We start from the raw sequence: 12,163 nt of genomic DNA, 5'->3' as shown, positions 1-12,163 counted from the left end.
AAGTGGATATCGAATATTTCTCATACGGTTTATGAACTTGCCGTAGTAGTTTATCGCTCCCAAAAAGGATCTGAGTTCGCTTACATTTGTAGGTCTCGGCATGTGGTTGATTGCTTCCACTTTGGATGCATCTGGATGTATACCTTTTTCATCAATGACGTGTCCCAGGTATTTTATTGACGTTTTGAAAATTTCACATTTTGACCAGTTTATCGTGAGACTGTGCTCTTTGAACCTTTCCATACGTTCATAAACATTTTGTAAATTTCTTGTATTGAAGGTGTAGCTATGCACATCATCCAGATATATTATAACCCCCTCTAAATTGCTGAGGATAGTTTCCATAGCTTTTTGAAAAGCACCTGGCGCAGACCCTTGTGCGTGTTTATCGTGAGAATTTTCTTGGATTCGTCATCGACTTCCAATTGAAGGTAAGCGTCGGATAAATCTATTTTGCTAAAATATTTGCAAAGCGACATTTGTGCGAATATATCATCTGCATGCGGAATTGGATACAGATTAGGTTTCATGCAATCGTTTAAACCTGTCGAATAATCAATACAAGNCTATGCACATCATCCAGATATATTATAACCCCCTCTAAATTGCTGAGGATAGTTTCCATAGCTTTTTGAAAAGCACCTGGCGCAGACCCTTGTGCGTGTTTATCGTGAGAATTTTCTTGGATTCGTCATCGACTTCCAATTGAAGGTAAGCGTCGGATAAATCTATTTTGCTAAAATATTTGCAAAGCGACATTTGTGCGAATATATCATCTGCATGCGGAATTGGATACAGATTAGGTACCATGCAATCGTTTAAACCTGTCGAATAATCAGCACAAATTCGAATGCGATTATTTGGCTTACGTACAACTACTATGGGTGCTGCCCAATCTGACTGTGTAATAGGTGTGATGATATTTTCATCTTGTAGTCTGTTTAGCTCTTGCTCTACCGCTGCTAATGATGCATATGGTACGGGTCTTTTCGTTTTGAACACGGGTTTACAATTTTGTTTTATTTCTAAGTTGACTTTAAATTTGGTGCAGTGGCCTGTATGCTGTTGGACCACTTCTGGATATTTACTTAGAATGACTTTGAATATCGCATCTTTATTCATATTGCTTGTAATTACATTGCAAACCGAACGAATGGGTGTGTCCCAATATCCGAATTTTTCAATTAAATCTATCCCAAAAATGTTTAAGTTTGGGAGGCTTGTGACGTAAATTATACAGCTATGCGATGTGTTTTTATGAGTTACTATTGCTTCGAATTGCCCCATAAGAGGGATTTGGTTCTTCGATGCATCTGATGCTTTATGCTCACACGTATGTAATGCTGGTTTACCTAGCTTCGCCCAATTAATTTTTGAAATCAGAGAGATATCTGCGGCTGTGTCGAATTGTAGCTTGATTTGACACGAATTTACGACCACATTAATGTACTTGCGCTGCATATTAATGTTGTTTATGCTCTTCACACTGTGCTTGGCTACAACAACTTTCGTTCTAAAATTTCTACGTTGCTGAAATTTTCTTTGCGTATTTCGATTAATTTTACGTTGACCTGAGTTTAAGGTACTTGCTCGTTTAGAGAAACAACTACAATAACCTTCTTTATGCCCAATTTTGTCACAATCTTTACACTTGTGTTGTGAGTACGTGCAATATTTAACAAAATGCATGGCTCCGCATTGCCAACATGGACGTTTTGGTACTTCGTTTACTTGATTGGTTGGTTTGGTATGGCTTTTTAGCTTTTGTTTACTTGAACGAAATTCTGACTTACCATCTGCAGAAATCGCATTCACCGTCGAAGGATTTGTGGTTTCAACAAGCTTTGTATCGTCACGCAAAACAATTTGTCTTTGCGCTGCTGATGTCAATTGCTCCAATGTGGTATCTACATTTGTATCTAGCATTGAAAGCAATTTTCCCCGAATGTCGTTATATGCCGGTGATCGAAGTCCACATATAAATATAAGCACTTTTAATTCCGCAGAAGACATTTTGCCTTGGAAAAATTTTTCGCACTGACTGTTTACTCGACCTGAGTATGCGGTATAATCTTCGGACTCTTCTTTGGTGATTTGTAAACATTTATAACGCACACTGAATATTGACTCTTGACGATCAAAAAGTTTTTTCAATTGCCGAACTGTATTTTGGAAATCGCAGTCTTTAGGTAGCTTCGGTAAAATACAATTTGCGTATTGTTCGTAAACTTGCGGGCTCAATTTTCTTAAGAGAAGTCTAACTTTGCAGGCGTCGTCCAATGATTTCGCATCTTCCGTAAAATGCTGTTCGTACCTGCTGAACCAATTTGAGAAAATTTGGTTATTATCTGGGTCATAAATGAACTCATGAATACCGCGAGAAATGATGTCTGCTAATGCCTCTGGCTGCTGTTGTTGCTGCAAACTACTACCCCCTTTGTTGTTCTGTATTAAACTCGCCAGCGTTACAATTAACCGCTGCTGCCGTTCTGATGCTTCCTGTTGTTGGACCAACAATTTTGCCACTACGCTGTCCAATGCCATTGCGTGTCGTCGGGCGATGCAAAACTCATTGGTAAAATATGCGCAAAGTTAACTTTGTGCCTATGCTGCTTGTCTGTCTGGTATTCTTGTTGTTCACTCGTTGCTGTTGCTGCTATCTGAGTGCACAGCTACCGGTAACCCGTTCGATGTACTCGCGTGGGCTGCGTTTGTAATACCGCTACTTATTTTGTGTAGCGCTGCTGTATGTGTTTGACTATCCGTATGCGATGCGCAAACACCGATGAACAAAAATACCGCTGGTTTTGATTTTGACTTTCAACGCAACATTTGAAGGTCGATGGAGCGCTAGGGCTTCCGAGAAAATGCAACCACCGTCACTGTCTTTTTTTTTTTTTTAATTACTGCGCGCTGCCGACATCCTCGGCGCCACTGTTACGCTTTTACCTTGATATTCGAGTGTTAAAGTAAAAGCACGCAAGAGATTTAGGTATTGCTCTTAACAATATTTAATAACGAAGAATGTAAGATAGATATTTACATATGGAAGTTAACCATTAACAATAAAATTTAATAAAATATACAAGATCGTGCTCCTTACAACGCGGCCGTGTACTATGGTGATAATTCTCGGAGTCTCGGGTTGCCGTTAGTGCATGATATGCTGCCAACAAAGATCAATCGTTTTATGGGCATATCGCCGAGTCATTACGTACCAGTTGCGATAATATGACGAAGCTTAAATTACTTAAAAAATAAGGCTGACGTGTTGCTAGTTATCTCGGAAATCTTTCAGTTTAATAACAACAAATTTGAATATTCGAGTGGCTTTCGCCTATAACTTACAATTCTTTTTTCACAATTTACTGACATTGTAAAAGAGTTTTGCATACAAGTCATAGAGTTATGGTGAAGCAACTGCTTCTTTAGTATAAAGTTTGCTTCCTGGCGCAAAGAGAGGCTTCTAATTACAATTTTTTAATGTGAACTTCATATTAAAAGTAATTTGAAAATGAAATGTACAGAATTTATTGACTATTTAAACCCTGAAGATGGAAATGATCTCATTATTGCTATTCAAAACTGTCTTACATATAAAATAATTTATTGGCTTCTGTGTACAAGGATGTGTACACTCATTTTTAAATGTCTAACATCTTTATATTTTATGAACTATATTTTATTTATATACCAAAATATTGTTAACAACAAGTACTCTGGTGGTTTAAAGTATTAAATATCTGTTACTTACATTCAAAATTTTGCTTTGAACAAAAATATACTGAAAATTACTGATTTTTTTGACATGAAAAAGTCTAACGTACTGATTTCGCGCATAACAAATCTGGCAACCCTAAACACTATCGTTTAGCGTACCGCGCCGCATGAGGTACACTTGACCGTGGAAACACATGCGATGGCGGCAGTACATGCTAAAGGTGGCCGTATGTTTTTTTAATCTCAAAGATTTAGAAGAAAACAGCATGTAACACGAATTATTTTTGATAGTTGAAAAACACAGTGATCGATTCGTTAAATCTGGCTTAAAATAAAATAATTTATAATAATTCCCCCTTGCCTTATATTTACATTTGTTACCATTTCATCATTTCTAAATATGCGACGAAATGGTATCAGCTGCTTTCGCTACCGCTCTAATTCTGTTAAAGTAGGCGAAATAGCAGGGCGAACGGTGAACGACGACATCGCCCAAATCGGCGAACTTCGCCGTTCGCCGGGTATTGTGTTTCAAGCATGATGCTTGCTATTGCAAGAGCAGGATCAGATTACCGAGCATACATATGTGGGTCAGCGCACATGTACATAAACATGTAAATGCAAAATAGTAAGTAAGCTTTTTGATTATAAGTAGGGGAAATAGGGAGTGGCCAATGTTGTGATTGGTCACTCTTACAAATTTGTATCTATAATACGCGAAGGCATTTTTTGTGCAGCATAAAAGATCTGCTCCGTCTGTTCGATTTTCAAAAATGGGGTATCCAATTAAAGCGCTTGGCCCGTAGATGCGCAATAAGGTTTTATTTTTTCGAAAAGAGTTGCCACCTGTTAAATAATTAAACTCAAGTTATTTACTAATCAATGCACTCAGATCCGCACCGTCCGTTCGATTTTCAAAAGTGAGTTACCAAATTTAAGGGCTTAGGATGTTCAAGAAGGTTTTACTTTTTCGAAAAAAGTGCAAATTAATTAAAAAATTAAATCAATTATTAGATATGGGTATCAATCGAAAAGGTTTTGAAAAGGCTTTCTAACTTTACTACCTATAGGAGGGTTGCCACATGTTTAATTTTAATTAAAGGAATTTGGTAAGTGAATAAGGTATCGCTATATGGGTGTCATACAAAAGAGGTCTAAGAAGGTAGTCGTTTGAAAATATTTTGAACGGGGTTGCCACCGTTTTGAGAAATCTAATTGAACTATTTTTTATATGAAATATTAACGATGGATGTCGAATGAAAGATGTGTTTGAGGGTTGCCCCAGTTTAAAGGGCTAAACTAAAATTATTTAACAAGTTAAATGAATTACTAATCGATGGTTACCAATGGAAAAGGGTTTAAAATACTTTACTTAAGAACTATATTTTGGAGGATTGCCACATGTTTAAAATATAAATTTCCACTTAATTCATCAGTTGCATGAAATATTTATAAGAATGTCAGACGAAAAATATTTAAGGAAATTTTAGTTCGAAAATAATTTTTGAGAGGGTTGCCACCTGTTTTGAAAGTTGTATTTCGTTAAATCATACATATGGTTATCAAAAGAACGAGTATTAAGAAGTTTTTAAGCTGAACATTTGGTTTTTTTTTGTTGAAAAAACTAAGCTCAAATTATTTAAAATCGAAATATTTGTGTCAAACGAAAGAGTTTTAAGAAAACTATAGGCTGAAAATATTTTTAATTAGTGTTGCCATCTATTTTTTTTAAGGTCATAACTTCTGCACCGTTCTTTCGAATTTCCAAGATGAGAAGTCAAATTAAAGAACTGGGATTCAACATAGATGTGCAAAGGTTTTATTTTTTGAAGTTAGAGGGAGATTTGAAATTTGATGAAATGAAAACCGACACCATGCGAGACCTCTCATCACTGAGAAATGGTTTAGATTAAGCATTAGGAATATTTTTATAGGTTTTTGAATAGGGATTCACCTGGTTAAAAAATTTAATTAAATATTGGCGTTTTGACGCCATGCGGGTTCACTAGTAAGAATTTATATTGTAAACATATAAAAGACGGCGTTGCGCCGAAATAAAATCATTCTTGTCATAATATTCAATTGAAGAGTTATATTTCAAGATTCAAAGATCGTGCATTTTAATGCATGCCCAAAAGCGGCTGGAGATAAGAGAATACTTAAACCCAGGTTAAACTGTTTTAGTTTACCAACACGTAGCGTAGCTATGTTACAAATACACTTGCGCCGATTTGCAAAGACCATTGATGAGCAGCCTTTGCAAAAAGGCAAATCCTTGAGAGAATTTACTTATTGAAATTTCGAAACTTTTCTCAAAGCGAATAAGGCTTTGAACATTCTTTTCACATGTATTTTGTTCACATATATTATTTCACAGCGTTTTTTGGTAAATGTGTCACAAAGCAGCATTTGTATTCTGAATATTCAGCGTGGCGACGAATAACTGTTACCCAGGGTTTTTTGAGAAATAAAAGAGTCCTTTATAGATTTTGGGAAAAAAAATATTGTATTGTTAATTTTCCAGATTTTACTTCAGTTGTATTAATTAGTTTTTAAATTTCAATCCTTTTTTACATGCAGTGTAAACTTTGAGAGAAAAGTTCATTTGGCACGCAAGCCTTTTTCAGGTGTATTTTTTCTTCGACCTTGTATAAAAAAAGAAAAAAAAACGAAAAACTTTATAAGGTCCGAGTCTATTAGATTTTTGAATATGAGGCCTTATGTTGGACAGAGGGGGGAGTATATGGGACTCAAAATGGAGAAAATTAGCCTATGGTTACAGAAGATATGGAATAAACTACCTGACGAAGACTTGCGTGCCAAATGAACTTTTCTCTCAAAGTTTACACTGCTGGCAAATGTTAATAAGGATTAAAATTTAAAAACCAATTAATACAACTAAAGTAATACCTGTGGAAAATTAACAATAAAATACTTTTTTCGCCATATCTATAAAGGACACTTTTATTTCTCAAGTTATTTGTCGCCACGCTGTAAATAATATCGGTGGAGAATTTGGGAAAACTGAAACCTCAATTGAAAATGAAGTGTTTTATGAAGACTAACTGCTTTAGGAATCACTCCTCAAGGCATATCTGCGAGACATGTACCGTTTTTCTCTACAAGCAAAGCAGTATAAAGTTCTTTAAGTTCTAGTAATTATCGTATGTACGCAAAAATTTATCGAGGTTAGTGTTGTTAAGGCAGCGGATTTTCCCCAAGTACCTATGTGCGCTAGGCTCATTTTTTGCCACACCACTTGGCCCAAGATAGTTCTTAGTAAAAGTGCAGCGGCTTTAAGGTTAAATTTGTTTAAATGTATGCTAAAAACCTTCGCCTAGCATATGGGCAGAAATTCATTACACACAATTGCTTACATTTATTTATTTACATATGCACATACTACATATCCCACTGGGAAAATAGGTAAGCACCTTGCGAGGTAAGCCATGTTTTCTTTCAGTTTTTAGTACCAAAATTGTCATCATGGCCAATGTCATCTACTAGTAAAGGGCAAAATGAACACCTCCGAAGACACATTACGTTGTCAGTTGCAAAATAACGTGCAGCCGAAGTTATTTCCAAGCACCGAACTACTCCGAGCGACTGCTCTGCATTACTAGTAACTTACTTTGTAAAGCGGCTCAGAAGTATGTCTGATACCAAATGTACATTCTAAATTCCTACTTACATAAGGCGGCCATGCCTTTGTAAAAGTAAGGGACGTTCGGCAGGGAAATGGTAATGACTGCCAGGTGAAGAGTAAGTTGCTAATAAGGTATTATTACGTGCTCCTAGTTCCCACTGGGATGTATCTATGACTGTACATTCAAATTTTGTTGTTTGAACAGAAATATATTTCCTTGGTTTGAGTGTAAATAAAAACAAACAAATGAAAAGACAGCGAGAGAAATTTTCAAAAATGCTAGCAAACGTCGAAATTCCTAAAGCTGGCTCTCAGAGATTGTACATTATAAATATTTTTATACCGGTAAATATATTTATTTTTTTAATTTAGGAATTTCGATAACGCCATAATTAATCTCTAGAAGGAACCATTTGTGTACATGTGATCATACTTTTATTATGTAGCTCATTTTAAGGGGGAGAGGGTTGAGTATGGTAAGAAAATAACTTGTGTCAAAACCAAACTAACTCGACAATGTTTTTGAGGACCTAAACACCAATACTAATCATTTGATCATACAAAAATGCAGAGAGCCAAGTCATGTTTTATTTACTGCCTCCACACTTTTTTAACGTTTGCCTTCTTTTTACATTATAATAATGCTTGGGATAAAGAAAAATAATTTTGGTGTTCACACAATTGGGATACGATTTGCACCAAATTTTGGCGAATACCCAATCGTGTGACACTGTCTTTAAACTAGTATTTATACCAGAGGTTCCCAAACTTTTTTCTCGTAGGCCCCTTTCAAAAATTTACTGGTTTCGGTGGACCCCTGCTGATACATTTCTAAGTATTCCCAAAGCTCGTAAAAAAATGAAATGTGAAGATTAGATCTAACTATGTAAATATGCAGCGCAGGTGAATTCAAAAACTAAACTCAGAGTGGCCAAAATAAAACTACAATATTTTCTTTCAATTATTTTTTATTTCTTTTTATTAAAATAATTTGATTACACACTTGCAGGTTTTAAAAAATAGAGGTCGTAAATCCATTAGAATACTCTTTCGCTCTGAGGAGTTATATCTTTTAAGAGCACTTCGAGCCCTAGCGTTATTTACATTATCTTCACCATAAACTCATCAAATGTTCGGAGTATTTATAAAATAATTTATTTATATTGATTGCATCATTTTTATTTTTATGGCTCCGAGTTTTAAAGTGAGGCGAGAAATATTTATCACTCACATTTTTAAAACACAAAACTTAAAATAACGGCTAAGCTTTTTACCCCAAACTTTTAATTCAGAAACTTACAATAGAGAAGAGCGAGTTTAGAAAAATCGATGATAAACAACCAAGCAAGCAAGAAGCCTAAAAAGTGTTCCACCTCTCATCCTCTTCAAGACAGGATGGGCAATTGGACTTGTCATTTACGCCTATCACAGTTTGTGCCACGTGAAGTGACCAGTCAGCAGTAGAACAAGTTTTCTGCAGTCTCGTCTGCTAAGTGAGAGCAAAAACCTAGATTGACCTGCTGAGCGAAGTATTCACCCAGTTTCTGCTGGTTGCTTCGATGGCCTAAAGAGGGCGTGCTAAAACTGTGGACCGGGGAATGCCTGGTCTGAGCCAATTCTCGCCAAATGGTCAGATGTCTCATTACCAGGTACTCCTGAGCGACCTGGCACCCAGAGTAAAGCAAGCTCGTTATGTTTACCGCCATAATTTTGTCGATACTTGCACTGACGACCTATATTGGAAGTAGTTAGAGGGCTGGCTAATGCCTTAAGTGCAGCTTGGTTCGCACAGCAGACACTGAATGTTCCACCACGTAGTCTATGGCTTTGAGGATTGTAATAACCTCAGCCTGGAAGATCGAAGCATATTCCCCAACGGAAAAATGAAGGTTATCCCCATTAACTTCGAAAAATACCCTAGATCATGACTCAGAGTCAGTTTTGGAGCCATCGGTGAAGTTTCGACAATGTGAGAGTCCTGTCGCAGTGATGGAATTAAACCAGCATTCAGCCTCAGGGAACTCAACATTATAGAATCTCTTCAACAAAGGTAATGATGGCGTACTATCCTGTAGTATTGAAAATGCAAAGGTGCTGAGATCTCTGCCACCAGCAATTTCCGACGCAGTGTTATACCATAATCCAGTTCTTTTTGTTCTGCAAGTGAACTTTAAACCTTTCCCACGTATGAAAACGCAAAGTGACGGTAAGTGCAGCAATGCGTCAAGAACACTATACACCACTCAAAAAAATTCAAGTTTAATAAAGAGGCTATCAAGCAACCATTTTGGTTCTTTACTATCAAAACCAGATACATTTTCGTGGATTCCCACTTACAACTCATGGACCCCATATTTTTTCACGCCTACGTAGACTCCCGTCGAATTTCCCGTGAGGGTCCAGCTGAACCACTTTGGGAATCACTGATTTATACGAATGTTTTTAAAGAATGAACTATAAAAAACTAACCAAAATTAAACAACAGCAAAAATAGTATTTTAAAACCTGTGAAAATTTGGTGCGGCTAAAATTTGTTCGACTACTTTACATAAGTTGACTATGATTACTTGGCCGTGCTATTGTCGAAGTGTATAATTCCACTTCCTTGGATTAACGAGCGTACCTGTCACGTGTGCAGCCCCGTTGCTCCTCCGGCTATGTTGCCGGCCAACGCTCGCTCTTGCATGGAGCCCCTCGCTCCCTCGATGCTACCGTATTAGGCACTGCTGCTGCAATTGCTGGCAGTGCAGCTCTGCTGCGATACTTCACGCGGAGCGCTGGTGCTCCGCCGGCTCGGTTGCCGGCCAACGCTGGTAGCAATCCGCCCAAGAATAAATATGAATAAAAATAAAACCCAACTTTTCGGGTTGAAGTAACGGGCAATAAAGCCGCTAATTTTAATTTCACAAAAAGACTTAAAGTTAGCTGCTTTCGCAGATACAACAGGGTTGCATCCTCAGTATTGTAAATTCTTAGCTGTATTATTTTACCAGGGAACGGATTTTTAGGACCTAAAAACCTATAAAAAAAGCAAAATAAAATAGCGAAAAAGGCAGGAAAAGACACTAGGTATTGCAAAAAGGGCAAAAAAGGCAAAACAAAATAGCGAAAAAGACACTAGGTATTGCAAAAAAGCAAAATAAGGCAATAAAAAAAGACAGAAAATACGAAGAACAATCAAAAAATACATTTATTTTAGAAATGTTTATATTACAAGTAAAAAGAGAAAAACTATGAACTAGTTTCATTATGAAAAATTTGTACTTTGAATCTTTGACTATTTTATCCTTTCGAGTTTCTAACTAATAAAACTTTAATCTGTAAAGCTAAAGCTGTAGTAACATTGAACCACAAGATGCATTTTGAAATTTTCTGGCAGCATTTTCATTCGATTTTCGCGAAGAAAAGCCTTGTATGTACTAAATGTGCGCTCGACGTAAGTTGGTACAAGTGGAGCCCAATTTAAATATGGAACGTTTGAAACGTTCATATTATCAGCAATAAGGGCGTTTTCCTCGTCCATTTACAAAAATTTTCAATAAAACATCGCGCTATTTTTTATAAAAAAATTTCATTATTTATCGAAGTATTGACTTTTATGGAAAAAGCGGCGCTATTTTTTATAAAAAAATTTCATTATTTATCGAAGTATTGACTTTTATGGAAAAAGCGGCGCAGGCAAGAATTTTTAATAAAGAATCGTGATTTTTGCCTGCGCCGCTTTTTCCATAAAAATCAATACTACGATAAATAATGAAATTTTTTTATAAAAAATCGCGCGATGTTTTATTGAAAATTGTCGCCTGCGGCGCTTTTGCCATAAAAATCAATACTTCGATAAATAACTAAGTTAACATTTTTATTACAAAATCTCTCCATGTTAGACTGAATCACTTTATTTTATCAATACATCGATACTTAATTAAAAAAAAATTAATTACAATGCCCGTTTTTATTGTTTTATTTTATTTTTTGTTGAGTGGCAGCACCGACATTTTAGTTCAATTGGTTTACGAAGCAAAAAGTGAGGTTGAAGTTGACATTTTTTGCAACTTAAAATTCAATTTTCATAAAAACTATAAGCCTCCGGAGGGTGGGGTTTTCTTACAATCACAAAAAGCGGCTCTAAACCCCCTCATTTTTGTTTTTTTTTTTAAAGCCGGGTTCCGTATTGAAAAATTTTCCCGAAAACTACTGATAAAAGTAAAATATTTCACAAAAACAAAAAATATAATCGATAATCTCATGAGGTTATTGCACGAAAATTTTGAAATGCGTCTAGTAACATTGTGCTACTATGATAGTGTAGTGCGATCAAGCATACATTGTTGCAAACCTACAAATCACCTTATATGAATTCGCCTAATGTAATATACAGGGAACGGATTTTACGGAAACTGCTTTTTTTTCTGCTAAAGAGATAGAGTATATTCGATTAAGAATGTCCACGATTTAGCTTTCCCTGATTCCATATATACACATTTGATGTTACCTTTTTTTGCATTATAAATATTTGCCTTTTTGCCTTTTCTACCTTTAAAAAAGTGATTATAGCATTTAAATTTTATTTAATTTTAAATTTTTTTTTTTTAAAGATAAAAAAATATACACATGCCCATGCGGCTTATAGAGGTGCAGGGCCTCTTGCCAAATTGGTGTTGGAAAAATTCAAATCCGTTTTCTCAGCTAACGTAGGCTTGGAGACAAAAAGGGGTGTGGATAAAATTGTAAAGGGCGAGGAAAACGCCCTTATTCCTGATAATATGAACGTTTCAAACGTTCCATATTTAAATTGGG

At 36.0% G+C, this 12,163-nt stretch overlaps 2 protein-coding genes across 2 annotated transcripts in view; both read right to left on the bottom strand.

The window, feature by feature from the left end:
* l(3)80Fj (lethal (3) 80Fj) overlaps positions 1-12,163 on the bottom strand; it is an 88,902-nt gene that overhangs the window by 56,001 nt on the left and 20,738 nt on the right. The gene's annotated exons all lie outside the window — the stretch shown is intronic.
* On the bottom strand, positions 311-2,564 carry LOC108361403 (uncharacterized protein K02A2.6-like). Its single transcript, XM_017614012.1, has 2 exons — positions 825-2,564; positions 311-544 (listed from the first exon to the last, which is right to left on the bottom strand). The coding sequence occupies exons 1-2, from the start codon at positions 2,542-2,544 to the stop codon at positions 321-323; spliced, it is 1,944 nt and encodes a 647-aa protein (XP_017469501.1). The 5' UTR covers positions 2,545-2,564; the 3' UTR covers positions 311-320.

Source organism: Rhagoletis zephyria, unplaced genomic scaffold (genome assembly GCF_001687245.7).
Source record: "Rhagoletis zephyria isolate East Lansing unplaced genomic scaffold, Rhagoletis_zephyria_1.1 Rzeph_scaffold_00757, whole genome shotgun sequence".
Taxonomy (NCBI): domain Eukaryota; kingdom Metazoa; phylum Arthropoda; class Insecta; order Diptera; family Tephritidae; genus Rhagoletis; species Rhagoletis zephyria.
The sequence above is the reverse complement of the archived record's forward strand: the minus strand, read 5'-3'. Positions and strand labels throughout refer to the sequence as shown.